Source organism: Protopterus annectens, chromosome 7.part0, assembly GCF_019279795.1.
Source record: "Protopterus annectens isolate FY-2018-M chromosome 7.part0, PAN1.0, whole genome shotgun sequence".
In the NCBI taxonomy this organism is placed as follows: domain Eukaryota; kingdom Metazoa; phylum Chordata; order Ceratodontiformes; family Protopteridae; genus Protopterus; species Protopterus annectens.
Genome location: NC_056739.1, coordinates 316,718,491 through 316,743,838, shown reverse-complemented (window position 1 = coordinate 316,743,838; position 25,348 = coordinate 316,718,491). Strand labels below are relative to the sequence as shown.

General features: G+C 39.2%; 1 protein-coding gene across 1 annotated transcript in view; it reads right to left on the bottom strand.

Annotated features, from left to right (window-relative positions):
• Nucleotides 1–23,963, bottom strand: part of MAPKAPK2 (MAPK activated protein kinase 2) — a 630,583-nt gene extending 606,620 nt beyond the window's left edge. Inside the window, exon 1 of the mRNA XM_044076864.1 lies at nt 23,230–23,963. Within this exon, the coding sequence (XP_043932799.1) occupies nt 23,230–23,493 (264 nt within the window). The 5' untranslated portion in view covers nt 23,494–23,963. The remainder of the gene's footprint in view (nt 1–23,229) is intronic.
• Between the last annotated feature and the right edge of the window lie 1,385 nt (nt 23,964–25,348).

The window sequence follows — 25,348 nt, the reverse complement described above, 5'->3', positions numbered from 1 at the left end:
ACTCCAAATAAAGTTCAGCTGTCCTAGTAGGATTTTCCTGACATTTACTCAGTTGCCTGTTACAGCAAAAGCCATGGCTCACAGAGACCTTACAAAGCATCAAAGGGATCTCATTGTTGAAAGGTATCAGCATTGGATATACCATGGAACACAGTGAAGACAGTCATCAAAAAGTGGAGACAATATGGGACAACAGTAACGTTGCAAAGAACTGGACATCCCTCCAAAAACTGATAAAAAGACAAGATGAAAACTTTTCAGGGAGGCTGCCAAGAGACCTACAGCAACACTGAAGGAGCTGCAGGAATTTCTGGCAAGTACAGGTTATGTACTACATATGACAACAATCTCCCGGCATTCTCCATATGTCTGGCATATGGGGTAGGGTTGCAAGACGGAAGCCTTTTCTTAACACAGAAAAACATCCAGGCCCAGCTAAAATTCGCAAAACAATACATAAAGTCTCCCAAAAGGATGTAAGAAAATGTGTTATGGTCTGATGAGACCAAGGTTGAACCTTTTGGCCACAATTCCAAAAGGTACGTTTGGTGCAAAAACAACACTTCACTGTGGGGATGGTGTTCCTTTGGTGATGCGAAGCATGGTGGTGGCAGTACCTTGCTTTGGGGTTGCTTTTCTTCAGCTACAACTGGGGCTTTAGTCAAAGTGGAGGGAATTATGAACAGTTCCAAATACCAGTCACTTTTGTCCCAAAACCTTCGGGTCTGATGAAAGGTGAAATTCGTCTTCAATTTCTAACACGACAATGACCCCAAGCATCCATCCAAATCAACAAAAGAATGGCTCCAATAGAAAATCTGTGGGGTGACCTGGAGATGGCTGTACACAAGAGATGCCCTCTCAATCTGACAGACTTGGAGCACTTTTGCAAGGAAGAGTGGGAATATATTGCCAAGTCAAGATGTGCCATGGTGACAGACTCCTACCAAAGACTGAATGCTGAAATTAAATCAAAAGGTGTTTCAACAAAGTATTAGTTTAAAGATGTGCACACTTATACAACCAGCTTACTGTATGATTTTTTATTTTTTATATTTTTCCCGTAACAGATTTGTTTGTTTTTCAATTGAATTGTACAGGTTAAATGTCACCTTAAAAGGTGGAAAAAGTTTTGAAATTTACTGTGGTCTCATTTTATTATATAACAAAAAATCTGGCATTTTAACAGGAGTGTGTACACTTTTTATATCCACTGTAGCTAGTAAATGGACTGGCAACTAGGCACACAGTTGTAACTCAGTGTTTGAGACCCAGTCCACACTACTACTATTTTCTCTATGCAGCATGCCTACAAAAAAAAAAAAAAAAAAAAAAAAAAGAAAGAATTCCTATTACAAATCAAACTGCAGACTCCAAAATGTCCTGTTCAGACTTCTCTAATCCATATACATACCCTGAATATGCATATGCCTTCTGGAACTGACCCAGTCAAAAAAATGACGGTCTAACCAGACTTGCACTACTAAAAAGGCTGTCCGCTTTAACTGGAAAATGACAATCCCATCTGAAAACAGTTCCTTTAATTCAGACTCCAATATGCTCATTTCTAACTATTAAGCATACCCTTGAAAAGCTTTCCCTCTGCAGTAGTCATACGCACAACCAATCAGCAGTGGTAAACATCCATGGTCATTCATACTGGGATCCCACACCCATTGTTATTAATGGTCTTAGTGACCTCTAAGGGCATTTAACTATCATGCACTCTAAGTGGCAAAAACTGTACCTCAGGTGTATGTATTGCCAGATTCTCTGAAGTCAGATTTCTCAAGGAATATGCACCAACAGCACTATGCGTATGTAATCTCCTTAACACCGTACTATACTGCAAAGATTACAACCGTGCTAAAGTAATGGCACTATTACGCTCACTGATTTCACACCAAGATTACCACTGTGACAAAGGAATGGCACTATTACACTCACTGATTTCACACCAAGATTACCACTGCACTGATTTCACTCCATGATTACCACTGTGACAAAGTAATGGCATTATTGCACACCAACATCTGCCAGAAGTGCCTTTCTCCAATGATTCCCTCTTCATGAAAATGGGTTTTGAAAACAAGTGTTCTTAATCTCCATTTCACCTTCTATATCATCTAATACTTCAAACGGAGGAGCAAGTTACTTACCCGGGGGTCCTTCTGTGGCATTGTGGGAGAAACCGCTCCTAACCTTGTAGGAAGCTTTCTCCCCTGTACATTCCTATGCTCTCGATTAGGAGCCAAAAACAATACATGGATCATCAGTCAAAAATCTACATTCAACTGCCATATATTACAAGAGTAGCAATGATCAGCTTTGTACATTGCCAAAAACTGACTAAACATTGGCATATGCCCTGTTCTAGAGTTTTTCCCTTTCCTTGTTTATACATAAAAAAAAAAAAAAAAAAGTGCTTCCTGACTATCATACATACCCAAAGATATACACATGATGCCATTAGAGGGACAGTGCAGATTAATTTCAATGGGGAGATTCAGACAGGACCTTAACCAGCACACAAGGAATACAAAGCGACATCACCCACAGTACATGAAAGGTGTGTTATTTGCTAATAAGAGGTTTCCAACTATGAAGATTTTTCAAAAGTAGAAACAAGCAGCAAGAAAGGCCCACCACTGAATAGCATCTTGAGCAGTCTACCGAACGGAGAGTTAAGACTTAACACAATCAAGAATAGTTGTTTCTTGGTAGGAGGTAACTTCCTGCGAACGTGGAGCTTTGTTCCACCATTCTTGTTCCTATACTATAGCTAAGTAAGTGCATCAGAGAAATAATAGTCCAAACTACTCTGCACAATCCAGTACCTCAAGCAACTGTTTTGAATCACATCTGCTAGATGGCATAAGGAGACAAACTTGCCTAATCTATCCTTTTAAGTAGCTCTGTCCTCACTTGACCCTTACTGCTTTTCCATCCATCCATCCATCCTGTACTCTCTTGAATTCCCTCTATCATTCATTCTGGTAGCCCATTCCATAGATCTAGAAACTTCTCCGTGAAAGCACTTTCAGAGATAAGGGGAGTATTTAGGCCTTACAATATGCTGTCTCCCCCCTGTCCTTCCTGTTTATGATGACCCCTTCCCATCTCCCTAAGATGACCTTGTGTGCAAACAAAATGTTCCTAGTCCCACTCATCTCTGCTGGCCTCATCAATTAAAGACCACAGAAGTGAATGAAGCATCATTACAGTGTACTACAGCAGCAGAAACAGAACTGTTGTGTGTTGCAATTCACTCAGAATGTGAATACGTTCACCATCTTACCTCCAGGAAAACTATTAAAACCCATGTCACAAACCAAGTGCATACTGCCTTTACCAACATTTGCACACTGCCTTGGATATAACCAGTTACTCGGGGGAAGGCAGTGCAGATATCTGGTTCCACTATTCTCCTACAGTACACCACATGCCATGTTAGTTACTCAGGGGAAGGCAGTGCAGATATCTGGTTCCACCATTCTCCTACAGTACACCACATGACATGCTGGTACGTTTAGCACTCAGAAAAAAAAAATTGTGTTTTCACAGATGCAAAATTTTAATCCAATACTGGGATTCCCTATGCTGAAGTCTGAAAAGTTAGCGAAGTGGTTTAATTCTACAAACTGCTAAGCTGCTTCCTGTGGTCCAGGGTTTGTTTCCCTCACCATCCATTTGCCTATTGTGTCACTTTCAGCAAATCACTTAGCCAGATGGTGGTCAAGGGCAATTGGGAATACTGACTAATGGTCACACAGACCTCGTGCCTAGCAACTACAAATACAACTAATTAAGCAGCCACTAGGCAGAATGGTATGGTATTCAGCAATGAACACTTCAGTTGGCCCAGTGGCATACAATAAGTGTATCTGGCTCGCACAAGTGAGTTGAATTAGTGTTCCAGATGTTAGCTCTGTCAAGAGTGCAGCGGGTAGTTGATGTGAATGAGTTCAGTGCTCTGATCTAATGGGAAGTGAGAGCAGACATGCCCACAAGTGGGAATCCCCACTGATAATGACTGACATTCCCAATTAGCCTTCCTGGAAGGCACAGCAGTCTAACGTAGGACTACACAACATCTACTCACCCTACTAAAGCTGTGCATCCTTAGAGAGTGAACATGTGCAAAAACAAACCAGTTTACCTAGCAGCAAGCAAAATTAGCACATTCAAGATGGCAAATAAATGAAACTGGAGGCACAGCCTTCTACTCCAAAGTACAAAATCACACACATTATGTGCACAAGAGCTTAAACTTTCCTCTAATTACAGAATCTCAGTATGGATTCTTAACTTTCCATTGAAAAATGAAGAAGGTATTCAATGTTCAAATGATTTATGAAGAATTATCAGGGCAGCAAATCTAGATCTATTCCGTTTTTTTTTTTTTTTTTAACTGACTAGCCAAAAAAAAAAAAAAAAAAAAAAAAAAAAATATAACTCTGTCATTTACAAGCTTCTGGAAGCTGCAATCCAGATTTTGATGCACTACAAAATTTATCAGCGTCCTTCCTACAGCTTCTAGTTTAATAGCCAAGTATGAGCATTTCACACAATAACTCAGAAAAAGGCACACATTTACTCAGAAAGTTCAGGTTTCAGGTGATAAACTAAGGACTGGCTCCAGTAATGCTTTACAAGGTGTGTAAAGGGTTCTTACAAGGGTGTATGCCTACAGGTATCATCTGGCAATGTCTTTTGTTGCTTTGCATTTGGCACTGTGATCCGAAGATGATGTTAGGTAGAAAACAGCATCTTGAACTCAGCCTCCTTCACCCTAAACACCAAACACAAGGTCCCACGACTTGTTAGGCTCTCTCAGAACAGGAATGGTCTAAAATTAATAAAGTAACTCTACACCTGTAAAGGGTATATCCTTTGCAAAGGATCAAGCAGGAATTCTCCAAATTTGTTGCTAGCTCCAATAATTGTAAGCAAGTGACTGCTCACCACAAGGATGTTCGTGGCCACTCTCTGAACTGTATTAACCAGACCAAACTGTTAGTCTAGGGGAAACAACGGAGACCATTTCCCAGATTGCAGCCACCACAGTAAACATATTAAGATTCCAAGTGCTTACAGCATCCAAATGCCCACATTCTGTACTGGAAGCAATGTTAACTGCGGTATGGACTGGATGACTCTCAGCTCGCTGTACTTTCTTCCACACATAAACTGGGGATGGATGTGCAAAACCACTTGACAGTGGAGCTTATTAACCACAAGTGGACTAAAACTAAGGGATAACGGGGGGCTGGGGGGGGGGGCTGGAGCAGTCCATTTCAAAGAAAACAGTTTATGGGTTTTTAACTCCATGTATGAATCTGGGTGGATGGATTCCCATAAGCCCAGATGTACACCTGACTGTGACTAAACTTGCAACAGTCATCCTGGAAGAGCCCATAATGTTAGACAAAGAAAAGGCTCAAGAGTTCAGAAAAAATGGAGGCTCTAATATTCTGGGAAGAAATGAATAAAATTCCACTCATCTTAATAACCTCATAACTCCATTAGTAGTCATGGGCAGATTCCAGAAGTCTGACAATCGTGAGGATTTGTAAAACATTGGGATCTCTCAACTGTGCAGATTTTTCCCTCATATACTGGTCTGTTCAATCTCAGACGCCACCCTGATGGGACTGCTGCATATCTGTAAGTCAAGCTCAACTCAAGTAACTCGCACAGACCACCTCAACCTGGTCTGTGACATCAATAGGACTTGTTGGGAGGACAGATTTGTGTCCCAGAGACTCCCCCATTTGTGGAACAGACTTCCTCTCCACGTAAAGCAGAGTACCTCATTAAACCTTTTTAAGCACAACCTAGACAACTGGATGGGGAAGAGAAAATACACCCCTGGGATTCCACTTACGTCCCTGCTGGACAACGGCATAGATTGCTGACTTGTTGGAACAGGAGCTAAATTATTGGCTAGGCTTGTAAGAGCCTCAGGGCCAATAGCCTAGTAACTTCCTATGATCAAATGTGTGGTTTTCTGGAAAATCATTAAGGACTGAAGTCGCTAAACACTAAATAATGACAAATATATTTGAGTTTCAGACTTTATATGTCCTTAGGAAAATATATAATAATGTAAAATTTGTTCCTATTTTGGGGCCTTTGCGCCGCGCACCCCCCCCCCAATTATTTCTGGCTTTGTCCAGATTTCTTGTGCCGAGTGGTCTGCTATGGGGGGGGGGGGGACAGTCCCAGTGTATATACAATAACAATAGTGCAACATAAGCATCCCAAGGGTCTTATTATTTAGGTGTATAGCCAGGGAGGTACTACAGTCTACCTTTGAATGTAGATATGTGACCATACATCCCTTTTCATTTTCACGCTATCCACAGCCTACCACAACAGCCCTAACTCAAGTGCTTACTCTGCATAGCTGTTACCAAGTGATGTAAACAGCTCAGATAATCATAACCAAACCCACTTTCTCCATGTGAAATGGAATGGAGTGTTGTACTTCAGTAATAAAGTTAAAATGACATTACAAGCATATAAAATAGTAAAGAGCTTAAACTTTTAGTTACAAAACAGTACTACATGATAAAAATGTAGACAACTTCTAATTCCTGGCTGTAACAGTTCCAAAATGGAGTTAATAAATAGTATTACTTTTCTGTATTTTGTCAGTTGACACTTTTATAAATCCATCTTCAAACTAAAAATGTGCATATCTATTTCTCTGTACTCTCAGCATGTTACAATTCCACAGTTTTTTGTTCCAAGAGGTTGCTTTCAACTTCCAGTAAAATCAGAAAAAAAAGCCAAGAAATAAAAGAATGTTAGTCTTCCTCCCTCGTATATGTGATCACTTATTATTTAATCCAAAGTGTCTTCCCTACAGCAGGATACAAATCACAACTAAATATTAAGGTAACTATCTATAAATAATCCCACTGTTACTCCTCTTGTGATTACTACATGCTTTCCATGCAAAAGTAGCTGTCAGGGAAGATCACGCAAGCGATTCCTCCTTCACTGAACAGTAGGTCAAAGGGTGAGCTATGACACAGTCTGACTTCAGCCCCAAAGAATGTCCCAGAACAGCAGCCCTCCCAAATGCACTTTCCTCCCATGCCTCTCAAAAATCACTACTAGCTCTTCTCTAATCTTATTTGTTACAAAGTGCTTTTCAGTTCAAACCTGGAAACTGATTTCTGCACAGACAGTGACAAAATGGAACATTTGTTGGCAGGGAGAGAGAGAGAGAGAGAGAGAGAGAGAGAGAGAGAGAGAGAGAGAGAGAGAAAAAGATGCCTCCCACTAAGCATACTTACTTTAAATTAAATTTTGCTTAACTGGATAAAACAAGGGAAAACATGCACACAGTTAATGTTTTATAACTTCAGAATATACCACACAGTCATACATACAGTCATCCTAAACAGGTTACAAGGAAAATATCATGATGCCAGTGTAATTAAGACAAGTATTTATAAAGATTATGACTTGCAATTGTAGCAATATCATCACCATCAAATCATGGTAACGGGTGTCACTGCAGTTAATACATAAAGAGGAGAAAACAGACATGCAGAAGCTATGGGTAGCCAGAGAAAGGCAGTTGGAGAGCAATAACAAAGTTAGAAGGATTATAGGGTGGGGACAAAAGATGTAAATATACTAGACAGACTTAAAGGCAGGGACTGGAGTGCAGATATCACAAGCCTGCTGACTTTCGAGTATACAAACTAAAAACAAACCAAAACAAATGTCTCAAGGGCAGTTAAGTGAAAGAATTCTAATGAAATGTTGTGTGTGTGTGTGTGTGGGGGGGGGGGGGGGGGTCTACCTGCATTCGTACTTGCACTGGAAGGCATACTTGTAAATATGCAGTTCTTTGTTTAATGTCTGCGTTTTTGCAATGTAATCTTTTGCTGGTCTTAATGGTACAGTCAATAAAACATAGACATCTTAATAAGAGTTTGTTCCTACTTGTTAACAGGGGTACAACACTGACCCAGATGGACCTGTGTAAGCCCAGCAACATAGTGGGCAAATGGAGGCTGGGGGAATCTAACCCTGGACTATAGGAAGCAGCTCATTAACAGCCCAAGAGGAAGCTGACTTCTGTGAAATAAGAATTAATAGAAGACAGGAGCTCATGGAAGAGGAGAAGAAAACATTTAAGCCCTCATGTGCTTTTCTCCTCCCTGTGCCACAGCAACCATCAGGCCTTCCCATCAGACACGAGTCTATTCTCGCTCTTTCAGCTGCCATCTTCCACCAGATTCCTCCAACATGAGAGCCACCTTGGCAGACAATGGGTTGTTTTGTGCTCTTACCAGCATCCCACTAATGGCAACATTGTATAAGGATAGCCCCAACTCTTTTCCTTAGGTAGTGACACGTATCTACATCAACATAGGGACCACCAACATAGGGACCACCAAAGCCCATTTAACAGCTTACAGGCAGTCCCTACTCATGACCATCAAGGACTATTATCACTGGCTTGGGTAGGCACACCTGCATTGCCTACCAGTCTATTCTGACAGCCCTCCAGAAGAGACTGCATCATGGAGATGACTTCAACTAGTCAAAGCCATTCACTGGTACTGCAAACAGTCCTAACGCCTCTTCATAAGATCATGATCTGTGTCATGTTTCAACTACTCGTATGCCATTTATGAAATGCTTACAAAGTCAAACTATACAATTCTCTCTAGTATAAAATGGAAACTAACGTCCATAACCATTTGACAAGAACAAAATGGGACACTGGCATTTTGCAGTTTTTTTTTTACTATAATTGCCATTTCTGCTACAGTATTCCAGAAGATGCATTCCCTGCCCAGCGTCCTATTATATGCACTTCTCAAAACAAAATCTATCAAGGTACAAGAAAATTGGCCTTTCCTGTGAATTTTGATCAGTCCCTTTGCCCTTCCTTTCCTTACCATTCCCCAGCTGATATCGCTTAGTTAGTAAAATGCTCACATTTACACATCATACCCACATGTCAAGATGCAATTAGTGCAGCAGATACTTGACATTAGTCATCGGTTCCATAGGGAACTTGAGCAAACCTTCCAGTGTGTGTGACTAAGTATTCCATTCAGAAACACAGACAGTAAAATCAGAAGCTGCAAAATGATCTACAGCGTATATTCTGAAGGATATACAATGATTACACAAACTTCTATCCATTTGTGGAAACCTGTAAATAAAGTCAGGAACCTAGGAGGAGTTCAGACTTTTTACATAACAGAAATGACCTGCAAAGCAGTTATCCCAGAAGCAGGCAGTCTTGGGGTATAAACTGGGTCATTTGTGTGCAATACATGAACATACGGCTTTCAAAGCTCCTAAATGCTATGCTCAGTCTACTGGAAAACCAGCAAAGACACTCATATTTTCTCACAAGATTTTAAAGGATGGAAGGAAATATCTTTGGGGTGTGATACTGTTAAGCCAGAAAGCATGGCTACAACATGAATTCTCCAAAGAAAGTAGACAAAGTCTTTGACTCTAACTGACACACCAGGGTGTCTCACTGCAGAGAGAACAGGACGATCTAAGATTCTGCAGGATCAGCAGCAGCATTTCACAAAACGTACAGAGAAAATTTAAGAAAGATGAGTTATATGACAGTGTTGTCAGTTGCTTTTATGCTCAGAGTATTTCATGCATGGCCTCAAATAAGACCAGATGTGAAGGAAATAAAAACACGGTTGATCAAATGAAGCAATAGTGGACGAACAGTGCACAGATGATGTGGACTTGTTTTCTGCAGAACATTCTATGTATCTAACAATATGCTTACACAGATGTAACTGTATTTGTACACAGCATTTCCAAATCAAAAGGAATGGAGGTACAGGGATTCACAACCAAAAGACCATTTTACCAGGTAACCCAACAGTATCCAATAATCAACTACTTTGCTTTACTTTGCTGAAAAAAGTATCAGGTTAATACATTCAAACATAGCAGACAGTATAACTCAGGACTCAGTGTTAAGTACTTAATGGTCAGCTCTGTAACCATATGTACCTTTCAAGGTCCTTCATAAGGCCAGTATTCTCTTTCAGCTGTGCTCATACCCCAGATATGCATGCATCCACAGTTCATGCAAATGTATGAATCACAAACATTTTTTTTCTTTTTCAGTAGGTATTCTACAGTTATGCCCAAAGCTGGTTTAAACACACTCTTCCCATTGCACCTACTTATGCACCCAAATCAAGACGCAATTAAAATTCTGTTATTAGACTTGTTGAAGATGACAAGCAAATATTCCCAGGCGCTTATCTTCAGTAAATTAGTATTTGCTACAAAGTCAGCTCTGTTTAGTAAAGGTATGAAATAGGTAAAGCGTTTGAATGTTTAACTTTTACATGTTCACATATTTAAAATCTCAAAAGCTCTGACCGGCTTACCTATCAATACATTTGTGCTGCACCACTAGAGAAGCAGATGAAGGTGGAGAATTTAATGCTGTGGAGAGTTTCATAGCAGTGTATTGCATTGTGCAAGATGCTGATGCACTTTCAGGGTTTTTATACCTTTCCCTCATTGTGGTGAGACAGAGTAGTTGGCATACATAATTCCTGGTGGCTATGTGACTATATGACAAACGGGGAGCTGAAAGACTGTAGTTCGCATTCAAGTAGGAAAATTTATCTGCCAAAGTATGAACTCCATTATTTAACTAAAAATAACAACAATAAGCCAATAAGTTAGCCCTGTACATTTTATAACTCGCCTACTGTGTATCAAGTTTTAATGTTGGAACCAAGATAACACTGAGGAATGTTCATAGCTCTACAGCTCCTTGAGAATGAAGACAGAGTGTGCACATAACACATCTGTTTCGACTCGTTTGCTTTCATGGTGAAAGATTAAGCAAAAGTACACAGATACATATAAATATAATGTAGCATCCAAGAACACAAACGCATTTTATCAATCCAGAAAAGTCTCAGTTTTACAAACAAATGCATCCCCATAACACCAGTTTAATCTACATGCAGACATTGCATCACAAGAGCTCTGCGACCCCCCCCCAAAAAAAAAGCCCAGTCTCAGAATACTCAAGAGGATTATAACACTTGTCATCCCAAACACAGTCACTGAATTGGTCCACCGAGAAAAGCTTTCTTCCAAGGGCAACACAGGATTGATTAACAGTTAGTAAAGTCACTAGAGGCACCACATCTCTGGTCACAACTGAACATCTCAGAAAAGGTAATTATATGGATAATCAAACAGCAGAAAATGCACAAGTAGAACTAGCTGACAAAGCCACATGAAAAAATGAACAGAGAGCAAGCAGGCAAATCTTAACGTTATGTTATTTTTTTTCCAAACAAGAGCAAAATTTTAAATAATGCAAAAAGTCATCCATTCATTTTTTTCTTGTATTATTACATTTACACTAGTTTCAAAAAAAAGGTATGGGGATTAAAATTGCAGTACAGGCTGAGCACCACTCCTCGCTTAATTTTGGAGGAAGGATTGAGGGTGATTCTATCACGTTCTGCAAAATATACTTTGTTTCGGAAAACAGACGTATGATACAGAGACTGGGGATAGTAAAATGCACAAAAATGTGAAACCAGAACGTACCACACAAATGTAGTCCAACCAAGGTTTCCTGTATAACATATGTAGAAAATGCACACCTCTTGGCAAAAGACATTAAAAGGAGAAATGTGATAAACAAAACTGCTCATCACAAGTCTAGAATTAAGAAAAAACACATCCAAGTTTTAGTATGAAAGAAAGGCACAGAGAGCAGTAAAATGGCTCACAAGCAATGCAATGAATGTCATACAGTGCTGGAGTGTAATAAAAAATATGGGCAGTGTTGTACAATAAAAGGGATAGCAAATCAGACTCAATTTCTAAATGGAACATAGTGAAAACAGATGCCATGCACGGATGGACCTGTGAACCTTTTAATACCACAAAATGCAGTATTGTGTGGAACTATTACAAAAAAGACATCACACAGCATTTGATCAGTGTACTTAAAACTCAGGACTTCACACAGACAACAAAGTAGCCCAGACCATATTTTCATATATTTCTGGGCAGCCTTCATACCATATCAACAGAGAGAATGTTGCTCAGATCCATCAAGTGGTCCCAGATGACTAGAGCTAAAAAAAAAAAAAAAGACAGGGTTGTCTATCAAATTTTCCATTTTATCCATCAAAACTAGGTTGGGTCTTCAAAAGAGTATACAGTCTTATTCTTAGGTCATCTCCAAGCATCAGGTCAGTACAACCTATAAATGACCTCAGTGCAGATGTGTGGCCTTAACCACTTCCCTACTCCCGTACCATGACCGCTTAGGCTATCCATGCCGACTGTGTCGACAAACTGCCACATAAGCTCTTTCCAACCATCTGCAAAGGAATGCTACCCCATCTAATGAACCACATGACACTTGCAACTCCAATGTAGAACAGTACATATACCTTCCCATCTCTCGACTTCCCTCTTCACACTTTAACACAGAACTGGGGTGGTACTCAACTTATAGTGAAAAAACAGCAGCTCTTAGGACACTTATTACACATCCTTCTTTTCCAAGGAGTATTTGAGTCATACAGAGAACTCCATCCATGGTACAGTTTCTGTGCAACTGCTTATTAACCAACTATAATGACCTTTCAACGTTCTCTGGCAGCCACAGTCCAACAAGAGAGGGCAAGAATAATGTCATACACGTGAACAGCAGTCAAAAGGAGTTTATACTTGAAAGGAAACCAGAGTACCTGAAGAAAGTCCCTGTAAACTCCATACAAAAATACCCAGAGAGCAAGGCTAAACTCCAATGTTGTAATTCTGAGGCAAAACGTTTAACCATTAGTTTGACAGCATTGTGGCTTAAAGGATTAGATTCTCTGGACATCATGTTAGACAATAAAACATACATCTCCTTTACCATGTGGGTCGCACTTTACTCCCCGACTCCACCTTGAATGCAATGTAGTTTAATTAACCAATATTAACAAGTCTATAATCATAATTCAAGCATTTTGTAACTCTGACACCACGGACTGCAACAAAAGGTTATGAACTTGCAGTTAAAACAAACAAAAAAAAAAAACTTCTCCATGCAAAATCCCATGCATCAGAAATAGCTGACATTTCAGAAGTACATCATAACTTCCAAACTACGTTACAAAATATAATATAACCAGAGTTGTGCAATTTAACAAGATTATTTTCAATAGAGGCCCTGGTAGAAAACTTCACAAAAAACGTTGAGAAGTAAAACACAGGTAAGGATACTGACTGACACAATGTAATTAAGTTGAATGCTAAACACACATCTGTAATACTTGCAAGGCTAAGGCAATACACAAAATAAAGCACATTAAAACAAAAACAATGTTGTTACATGACTTTACTGATTTAAATTTAGTCATTATATGTGCCTCATTATTCAATATTCACATAAAACAATTGCTAAAGGGCTGTAAAAGTGATAGAAGAAGAAGACAGAGTCAAAGAACAAAAGAGGAAAGAAAAGCAGTGGTGCTTTTTACAGCAATGAGTCAGATGACGAAGGAGAGCTGACGAACAACGCAGGAGGCAGTCAATCTGACTGGAACAGATCATATGCTATTAAATTTTACAATACAGTCCCACTGCATCATTAAATATTGTTTAACATTAGCTGTAAAGCTAGAATAAAAGACTTAGAACTTTGACAGGAGCATGCCAGCAAAGGAAATTATGTATAGCTGAACACAGACGGATGTAGGCTATTCCACATAAAAGGCAGATGTTGTAATTTTAGTTTTTTTTTTATATTTCAGACCAGTTTAATTAGACATGCAGTTATGGCTCTGTTACTTTTTTAAGTGACACAATTTTAACATCGTTGTTGCAAGACATTTTGTATTGTGTAATGGAGGAACCAACTGAATTTTACGTATATACATTTCAAGCACGCTATTTCTAAACATGACACAGGATTTTTTTTCTATCATTTTAGGTCTGTTCAAGAAGTGGAAATTTGTTGTAAAAAGCCATGCAGATCTACAGCACTCTGTACAGAGCCAATGAACATGCTCAGACATCCACAGAGACTTGCTAAAGTATGGTACATTCCAGCAGCACTACCATAAAGTACCTGCTACAGACGGTTAAGCCATCCACTGGGCATACAAAATTTATTTATTTATTTATTTACACTTTGCCTAGTGGGAGTAGCCTGTCAACAAAGACACCTTTTTCATGGGAGGCCAGAGGTTGTATTTTTACTACTATGAGAAATCTGGACAGGGCATTGGAGAGCTTCCACTACTCTTTTCAAACAGGTTGTGTGTGATCTTTTACATCCATCTGAGCTACCAGCTACTCACTCAAGCAGATGGGACATCTTATCTGAAGGATGACACACAGGAGCACAGCCTCCCCCCCCCTCTACCTTGTGCTGCACTGCAATGACAGCAATCCATCTACCTGGTATGAGAATGGCAGACACAGCCGGGCTTCTGACCAAGAGTGAGTATATTACCTGCTGTCCCACTTATAGTGCTAGACATGACGAACATTTCTGCAGGGGTTGTGCTGACACTAGCAAAAACATACCTTTACACAGGTATGCATCTGCTCCCCTTCATGAACCAGACTTTTTACTTATGAAGCCACCATTCTGTCGTCATGCTTGAATCAATAACTAAGATATCTGGAGTATGAGAAAACAGGATCGGGTTAAAAAGAATGTCTGATGGGAAAGACAGAATAGCACACTGGTCATAACTGACCGTTCATGACGCACTTACAGTCTGCAAACAACTAATGGAAAGGCATTATAACCCCTATAAAAGAACAAATACATGTCCATGTGGCCTGGACTTTTGCAATCATTTTTTACAAGCTCAAGGCATGTATGCTCTGCTGAGCAGTATCAAGGGAAAATGAAAGAATGACAAATGACCTTCAGTGTGAAAAAAATACTTGGATAGAAGTAAAACCCTATCAGGAAAAATAAGCTCCAAGAAAGGAATGCAGAAAAACATCCAGCTACCTTAACATTCCAATAACTCAAAATTTTCAAAAGAAGGTGGGCAGCCTCTTGCAGCCGTGGAAAACTTCAAGGGAAGTAATGATCTAAAAGGATAGTGGGATATGTGACAGCCTAATATGACTATTCAATGAAAACAAGGTGAAAAGGAAAGGGTATACCTAAAAGATTAGATAACTTCTGTGCTGCTTTTCTAACAAGCCAGTTAATGACTTCAGGTAAACTAATGTGGCTGTGAGCAAATTTACCTGCTGCACAGCAAGAAACTAATGAACACACAAAAAGCGAAAGACTGAGCCAAGGGCTGAACGGATAAATAGTATAAAACACTGGTTTAATTAAGCGCTTTCGGAAGGGTCAATACCCTTCCTTCTTCAGAATAAACAAAACGAACAAGAAACACAGGCAACAGTTCTGATTTAAAAATAATTAATTAAAACAACCATGTGATAGCTGTTGTCGTCATTGCTTAATTAATCTAAGTTAGCCAAGTCAAATCTTAAAATTGAGTAACGCTTTGTGTCTTTCTATAAAAAATACTAATATAACAGAAAAAATGCAAGTAAAGATAAAACAGAACAATCCACATATACCTTATGAATACAAATGTAAATTCCATTACAATAAAATACTTTTTAAATGCAACCTAGCTGTAAGTTTAGCATGACAGCTATAATTCCTGCCGAACTAGCTAGGTGGCACAATCTACCAAAAGGGGTGTGTCAGGGAACACATCTAACTAAAAAAAGACTACTAGCACGTGTTACTAAAGAAAAATGAAAAAATGCTTCCTTCATAAAACTATCTTTTTAAAGCTAGTTTTTTCAAAATACATGAAATAGAAATGCCCCATACATAGGTCCATGGCAAATTCAGCTTGAGATGGAGGAACTGCATTGGCAAATAAAAACTGCAGCCTGCTTCCCTCCAGGTTTAAATGAACAAATTTCTATTTCATGTATTTTGAAAAAACTTTAAAAAGATAGTTGTATGAAGGAAGCATTTTGTTTCATTTTTCTTTAGTAGCACATGCTCTTTTTTAGTTAGATGTGTTCCCTGACACACCCCTTTTGGTAGATAAGTGCCACCTGGCTAGTTCGGCAGGAATTATAGCTGTCATGCTAAACTTACAGCTAGATTGCGTTTAAAAAGTATTTTATTGTAATGGAATTTACATTTGTATTCATAGGGTATATGTGGATTGTTCTGTTTTATCTTTACTTGCATTCACATGGTTGTTTTAATTAATTAATTATTTTTAAATGAGAACTGTTGCCTGTGTTTCTTGTTCGTTTGTTTATTCTGAAGAAGGAAGGGTATTGCACCCTTCCGAAAGCGCTTAATTAAACCAGTGTTTTATACTATTTATCCGTTCAGCCCTTGGCTCAGTCTTTCGCTTTTTGTGTGTTCACAAGTTTGTTTCAGTCCTTTTAGTTCGCTGTTTCTTGAACATCAAGAAACTAAGCTCTGCTTCTAGAGAATCACCTATAAAGTAAGTTATTTGAACCTTTCACACATTTGAAAAAAAGTGCCAAGTAAAAAGGTCACAAAAGTACTTCAAAAGAAACGATCACATCCAAAAGTTCCTCAAGCCTGCATTGCCTGCAACTAATTTTCCAAACTACACCATGCAGTCACACTCTCTCCTCGTCTGTGCAATTACTACTGTAACAAACTAAAGAAGGCATTGCAGGAGATCCACAGCTAACAGGTAATCACCATGCTATACCTCATCATAATCTAAGAAGATAATATACCACCAGATGTCAGATCATTCTCAAAATACAGCTTTGACACAAGTAATTGACCTTAGCCAAAGATGTCATTTAATGATTCAAAATTTGCTTCTTAAAAAATGACTTCAGTATGTCAAGGGAGACATACCAGACCCCCAACCTCTAATCGTTATATTATTTAATTTAACTGCGTCTCAAAGAGAACATTCACATTGGATGGCAGCTAGCTAAAAGATCACCTCCAACATTCTTCAATATAACAAAAATTAACAATATCATTACAGTTTACATATCATATATAAATGCTCAGTGCTTCGACTTTGTAAATACAAATCCTCTGAAGCAAATTGTTATACTATCCACTAGAGGCACGAATATCCTTGATCAGATCCTTGCCAATCTAGTCCCCATTTGTATTTCAACCTGTATCCCAGATTAAATCTAACCACAAATCCGATATCATCTATGTCAGGCCTAGAGGTAGCACTCCCACCACCGAATGAGACCATCTTTATAGACTTAAAGGCAAACCTGCTTCAACTTGTAGAAAACTTAAAAGGATTACAGCAGGTTACTAGACTAATGGTCCTAGGGTCCTTAGAAGGCCAACCAAGCTCTACCCTTATTTCAATGATCAGCCTGAATTGCCCCTGTCCAAGGGGGGGGGGGACACAGGTGGAATCCCCAGGGTGAATTTACAGTTATCCATCCAATCGTCCAGATTGCTCTTGAAGAGAGCCAATGAGATGCTCTGATTGACATGATGTGGGAATCCATTCAAAAGGTGTGGCAACCTCAGAGACAAATCTGTCCCTCGAGCAGGCTTCATTAATGTCACGTACGAGGTTAAGGACTGTGAGTAGCCCATCTACCATTTGACTTGCGGATATGCATAGAATGCCTCCGAGTAGTCTGTATGAAACAGAATAAAGTGACAGCAATTTCAGATGATCCACATAGGAGAGATGCTGAAGACCTTGAATTTTCCTTGTGAGGAACCTTTGTGGTCTCTCCAATTGCTGCATGTGCTTGGAAAGGTACATACCAAAAGCAGTGTTGTACTCAATTATTGGCCTGATGAGGGAAGAGTACACAGAAAAAGTGCAGCATAATAAAAATTTGGCAAGAAGAAGAAAAAAAACTTCTACCTCATACATGTTATAAAATATTTATCTTCAAACATATACAGTCATAAGAAAATTGGGGTACTTAAATGGATACCTTTCATTTGATCATGTTTCCATCAGTTGGGAAATCCATATATTTGGTACATTTCCAATGGAATACCTCAAAGATCAAAAGCAGTCATCCGATCAATGTACTCCTCTCTTATCAAATGCATTATGGAATACAATTTTCAGTGGCACCACAAACATCTGTAGTACGAGCTACTCTACAGCAACAAATAGACAAGACTCGCTGAACGAACAGGTTCCTAACCCAACATGCACCCAAACAATGGAAGAAGTTCTTGACGTAGGGCTGGAAAACACTACTTTGTCTACCTTTAATGCCTAGCTTTGATGATTGGCTGTGTACACCAGGGTTATAGTAGTCCTACGATTTCTGCAATTGTCATCCTATGGTTCCTGCAATTATTTGCCTATTACTGTTTCAAGCACCATACCAGGTGCTTGGATTCGTACTACAGTACTGACACTACACTGTAGCATGGGGGTACAGGATAAAATGCTTGTGAGTGGGCTGTACTTTGGATGGGTCACCAAGTGAAGGTCCCTATCTATCCATAGTAGCAGCAGCTCAGGTGGATGCAAATCATTTTATGATGTTCATGGTGTATTGGCCAAATTTCCCCTAGTCTGTATAAACACAGCTTTGAATCTCCCCAGAAAATAGCACACGGGTCTAATGAGACCAATCTAATCAAAATAAATAAGTAATTATACATTACAGGAAAATATTAAAAATTTTAGAAGATAGGACATTGGGGAAAAAAAAAACAGGAAAATTAAGTTAACAGAATGAATATGGATGATCTATGCATATATTTACATGCAAGTGAGTGCACACACAAATCATACTCCAGTATAATTCTACTTAAGGTTTTCTTTCTATGTAGACTTTCAGGATAACTAAGATCTGACACCATGGTGGTGCAGAGGTCAGCGTTGTCACCTCACAGCAAGAGGCTCTCCAGTTTGATTCTCAGTTGGAGCGCATTCCGTGCACAGGCTGCATGTCCTCCCTGTGGTCTCGTGAACTTTAAGACATGCAGGTAGGTGCACGAGTGTGTGCTCCTTCTGTGAAGGTTGGGTGCTGGGCTGGCAACTCGACACCGTAAAAATCCACTGCCAATCAAGAGTGGACCAGTGATCCACTGAGGTGGCCACTAACTGAGAAAAGCCAAAAGAAGACAGTCTTAACATTCACATTTGTAGCATCACTCTGGTATTTTTTGTATGCGTGCTACCGCCAATACAAATGTTCATTATTGCTATTTACAAGTAGACCACTTCAGCTCACTGGTAAAATCCTCCCAAATTCCCTCCCTCCCTTCAGAATCAGGATAAGATCACTCTCAGATATATACCTGTAAGAAAAGCCTGATCACTGGATCATAGAAGGCAGTGATAGGCTGTACCCGATATTTTTTTGCACGAGGCCAGCAATGCTTTATGTGCAGAAGTTTAAACATGGCAATGTTAAATGATTCCTTCCAAAACCGGGCAACAGATCACAGTGGGTAAAGGCTTTTCCCGCATTATTCCGCAGTTTTCTGTAATACTGCCCCACATGCACTGATAAGGTCTGAGCTCCCTCCTGAAGTCCTAACTCTCTATAAAGCTGAATTAAAATACTTCAGACATCAGTTATGGAAAAAAGGTCCAACTTCCTTGGCAGTGTCATAAAAGTCTTCTACTGCATGGCAACTCTTCACTCACTCCTCCTTTCTACCCTCATTCTGCTGCAGAACTCAAACTTCTGTATTCTGATACACCCTTGCTTTGATTTCACTTTGTAGGTTGTTTGTTGCTCACTACAAACAGCAGAACAAACATTTCACTCACTAACCTATGAGCTTCTAAACACAGGTCACACATTACACCTCTCTTACTTCTCAATTTCTTAGCCAAAGAAATCTGTATAGAATAAATGGGGGGACAAAAGTCCAAAAACAGGGACAGATTTTTAAAGATACTCCTCTTATCATCAACTCAAAAGTTGACAGAATAAAAGGTTTTCAGTTAGGAAGCACTTTCTGAAGGATATAAAGTCTGAAACTCAGTTGTGTCACTTTCTGACTTCCACACTCGATTTGCCAGAAAAACAAACTCTGCTATGAACAGAGCAAAAATCCAGATAGTCAAGAGGCATGTTTCCACCACAAAAACTCTTCTCAGCACACATTTCCCCTTTACGTAATTGCCCTTTTCATAAACACGTGCAAAGCTTTAGACAACATGGCTAGCTAGATCCATAAACTCAGCTCTCTATTATCTTCGTATGCAAATATTCCCCACCACCCCTATCATCATCATCATCACACTCAGAGGAGCAACCTGATAGCAGGAAGAGCAAAATAAGCTTTAACAACTATAATCCCAAACTACTTACATCCACAAATATTGTAAGCTGTAGTTCATAGGTAGGTACTAGGCTATCTGCCCTAGGGCATTTATAAGCCTAGCCAGAATGTGTTGGCTTTCGCCTCCCTTTTAAACTAGATTCCTGAGCCTCTGTCCAGCAGGGCCACAGAAGTGATCCCAGGAGCAAATTTACGATTTCCCATCCACTCATCAAGATTCTTCTTGAAGAAAGTCAGCGAGGGGCTCTGCCTAACATGTACTGGGATTCTATTCAAGAGCACGGGAAGCCTTTGGGATATGAATCTATCCCTCCCGCATGTCCTATTTATTGTTGTGCTAAGGTTTAAATCCCTGGAGCGTGTAGCTCTAATGGATCTGGTTTTCTTGAGGTGGAGCATGTCCAACAATTCCGGGTTAGACATGGCTTTGTATGTCAGGCAGAGATCACCTCTGAGTAAGCAACCGAGTAGAGCTGGAGTTTCTTTAGTCGAGCTGTATAGGGCATCCGTTTGAATTTTACTGATGCATAAATCCATGTTAAGTTTACACAGTCATAAGTACAGTGTTTCAGTAGTTTACTGAAATCACACTGCATTCTTCAAATGGATCTTTATTTGAATTTCTTCACTCACTTAAGGTATGACTGAAATGTCATCTTTGATCATTTTTTTAAGAGATGATGCCATATTAGTTGCTACCTGAAAAAACACATGGTATTTTCTTCACTCATCTTTGGGTGTATTACTTCACTAACTTCAGGTTATGCCCCCTTATATCAATCAAGTTTTGTATGCTATGTATTTTTATTGCATGTAAAGCTACACTCAGCATAAAATTAAAAAAAAAATCTTAAACTAATAAACAGTACATAACTATACATACTACAATGTGCTAACTTATAAATATTATGGTTTGTCTACTGCAGGTTTACACATGAAAATGTTTGGTTAATCACATAAATTTTGTTGGACAGCAAATATGTAGGAAAAAAAAAAAACATCAACCCATCGCTAGATATGGGCTTTCATAGATGCACGCAAGAAAACAAACACATGCATTGTGGCAAACTGCAGTGGTGGCACATTTCAAGCCTAGAACGAACAAATACATTTAAAAGATCATAGTACACATTACCTGAATAAAGCAGACTTCAGAACCATTAAGTGCTGCTGGTAGAAGTATACCAACTAAACACAAGACGGCAGAACTTAGCACGATGATATCACTGTCACCTAATCAAAGACCATAGAAAACCACCACCAACATGGAAAGGTACACGCACATAATGCCACCAAAGAGTTAATAAACTGCAACTTCAAAGTACATTCCAACTTACCACTTTCATACAGTCTCTTAAGACCAAAGCATCCATGTCACCTTCTGGATAAAAGAAGCCAGCCTCTGTTGTGCTCATCTGGGTAAAAAGCCTACCATCTGGTACTTCAAAGTAGGCCCTTACTAAAACAAAAGTCATTCCTCTTACTAGACAGTAACAGAATTTTCACTTACCTACTTTCTATCCTTGCTACTTTTCAACTCTTATACCAATGCCACAATTAAGCCTGGTTTGCTATTGTTTATTGCTATCAAGTATTTGGCACTTTTAATTTACCTTTTTTTTAAGCACAACTTAATCCAACTTTAATCCCAATTTTATGTTTATTGACTTTATATGGCAATGTTCGATCTGGATTAGTTCATTTATCAAATAAGTGACTCAGGCATTTAGCAAAACAAAGAACACAGGATAGTAAATGAGAACGTTTCAGGAACTCTGGAGACTACAAAAAGAAAGTTTGCCTATCTCAGGCACAGAGTCAGTGTAAACAACCTGCCAGAAACATAACACATATAGTAACCACGTAAGTAAATAAGAAGACTAAAATGTCCAATAAGCCTTCATGCCAATAAGAAAAATACAGCATAAAAAGGCCTCCACTTAAAATAAAAAAGTTTTAACTACTGCAAATAGTCTGGAAGCCAGCTGACTAACACCTGTCAGATCCCACTTCAAGTAACAGACATGAAAATACAGGCTCCCAACATAACTTTCCAACAATTATCCAGGCAACTCCTCTAGCACTTACCTGGTGATATTTTGAGAGGGTTGAACTTGCACAGTTCATGTGCAGACAAATTCTTCCTTATTCACCAAGGGGAAATTGTAATGTTTTATACCCTCCCCCAAATTATGCCAGTTTTCATAATGAGATATGTAACAACCTAAATAAGCTTTGTGGTGGTGTTCAATATTTGTCTTGCAGCAACTCAGACAACCAATTCAGCAGCCAGCTCAGGCCTAACAAAAACAAAATATTCTACCATACAGATGTATGTTAATCCCCTTTTGTTCCCAGAGCTCTGAACAAGCACTGACATTCAAAGAGTATTTTCTAAAATAAAAATAAAACAACCAAACAGGGATCAAACAGCCCAATAGTTTGGCATTGAAAATTTCAAGGGATGGAGGAAGCTTTCAAAGACTACAAGCTAAACACAACATAAAGGAGTTCTACTTCAAATGTCTATATGTCTGAGACATACAGTAGCTTTCCCACACAACCAATGATGACATGAATTCAAGTTAGAATACCCCAACATTTCTTTTAGTAACACTTATTTTTTTGTCATGAATAAACTTTATGCCCGTACAACAATGATCAGTGTCCTCGCACCAAAAGAAAACTCGAAATACTCTGTATATTTAGTGACAAAAAAACTGGCCACAACTGTTATATTTCAAACCTTGGTGAGCTTGTCCTAAGCCCCAGCCAGTGCGTATCCACACAATGGAAAACAAACTTATTAGAAGTAACGTAAATACCAATCCGCCTCCCCCTAGCACACAGCAGCAGCATGAACAAAAGAGAATACTATTGCTCAAGGAACATTTGTAACTCCCACTGGGCCATCTCCGTCCTACCTTCAATGCGAACACCTCGCCAGTGGTCTTGTTGACTATTTTCAGCACCTTGCCGTTAATACCCAGGCCCAACACTTCAGTCATGACACGGTAGTCGTCTGTAATAGCATTTTTCTTGATCTGTAGGGCAACTGGTTTCTGGGGGAACTGACTAGAAGGAGGCGGTGGAGGCGGCTGGGGCATCTGGAGGTTAGGGGCCACTGCATTCGGCTGTGGAAATTGAGATGGAGGATTCTGGTTGTGATTCTGAGCATCGGATATCATGGTGTTACTCTGGGAGGCTTGGCACTCCGCTAAATCGTCCCCCGGACACCAGTGTTGGTGAGCCAGCTCCCAGTGTAACAGTTTCGAACCTAGAGCCTAAAGATCAAAGTTTAGAATCAAAACCGATTGACGTCCGAGGCAACTATTATTAAAGTTGGAATACCACTTCCTATTATCCAGCCGTACTGTTACCCAAGTTTTCAACATAAATCAAACTCCGTCGCAGGTCACTTGTCTTAGAGTTATAAGGCTGTCACGAAGGAGTAAACTATCGATGTTCCAAAGTTCATGAGAAGGAAATTTCAGCCCAGAAAAAAAACGACACTTTGACAGTTTTCTTCTGTGCGCCTAACGACTTAATCCAGTTTTACACACGTCTGATTGTGAAATAACAAAGCCCGAACCGAAAACCGGGGCGCTGACTCTACAATGCAGGAAACTCAGCAATACTTCCAGCCGCCACTCCGTGACCTACAGATTTCGGTGATGTCATACCCTGAATCTGACAATAATCCAATCAACACTCGGATGGTGAATGGGTGTGACTTACAAATAAGGGGTGGATCTTCCTAGACTGTGGGGAACGGTTCTATCCCGAAGGTGAGGAGGATGACGTAGAGGGGAGGAGTGAATATTATATTAGAATCTCAAAAAAAAAAAAAAAAAAAAAAAAAAAACTCTCTTCAACCACAAACTGGTAAGCAAATACATTTACATCAATACACAGCTCCTCCTTTGAATATTAAAAAAATCATTGCAGAGGTACCAAAAGAGGAACCATTGCTTATTTTTGGGAAAAGAAAGTCGTTAGATACCAAATCCCCTATAGCTAGTAATAAACCCATGTTTGTTTATTATTATTACCAACTTATGTCAGTTATTTAGTAATATATATATATATATATATATATATATATATATATATATATATATACACCATAGTCATACCTCTCAACTATTCCTAATCTGATGGAATGTACATATTTTTGCTTCATATTTTTGGTCTCTTCCTCTTAAAATGTGTAGTTTTCTGGCAAATAATTGAGGATAGAGGTCAGTAAGTAATGATGGGCATTTGAGATTCAGACTTTGTATCCTTCAAAAATGCTTGCTAATAATAGCTTCTCGGCTTTTTGGCTAAGATCAAGTGTAAAAAATGCTTGCTAACGCAAAGCATGTTATTTTATGAACTTTCTGAGTTTATAAGAGAAATAATTTAAATTCTGTCAACTATTTTGTGCCTTAGGCCCTCCCCCATTATTTTTGTCTTTATCTGAATTTCTTACATTAATCTTCTTACATTAAGAGGTACGAGGTTTGCCTTGAGCGGGTTTATCTTTATGAGGAAAATTAGAATAAAATCAGCACAATTAGGAGAAGCAAAGCAAAAGATCAAAAACCACAGTGCACCATGCAGACCTCCCAACCTCACAGTGCAAGAAATCTGGACAGAGCCAGAAATAATGGGGGGACAAAGGCCAAAAAATAGGGACAGATTTTAAATATTACTCTTACAAATTTAGAAAGTTGTGGTTTGGACTTTGTAAAGTTGCTAGAACGACAAATTTTGCATTATTATATATTTTCTGAAGGACACAGAGTCTGAAACTCAATTGTCTGTCATTATTTAGTGACTTTAATCCTCAGTGATTTGCCAGAAAAATCACAGATTTTATGGGGAACAGACCAAACGTAGGAGGCAAAAATCTTGACATTCTCTGAAAATCTGGACAGCTGAAAAGTACAATCAGATAAATAATACTTCTACGGTTGAAATAATAGCCCAATAATCACTCCAAAAGGCAAGATTGCATTGGCGTTGGAAGTGGGAGGGTGGGGTTCCAACAGTTTAACT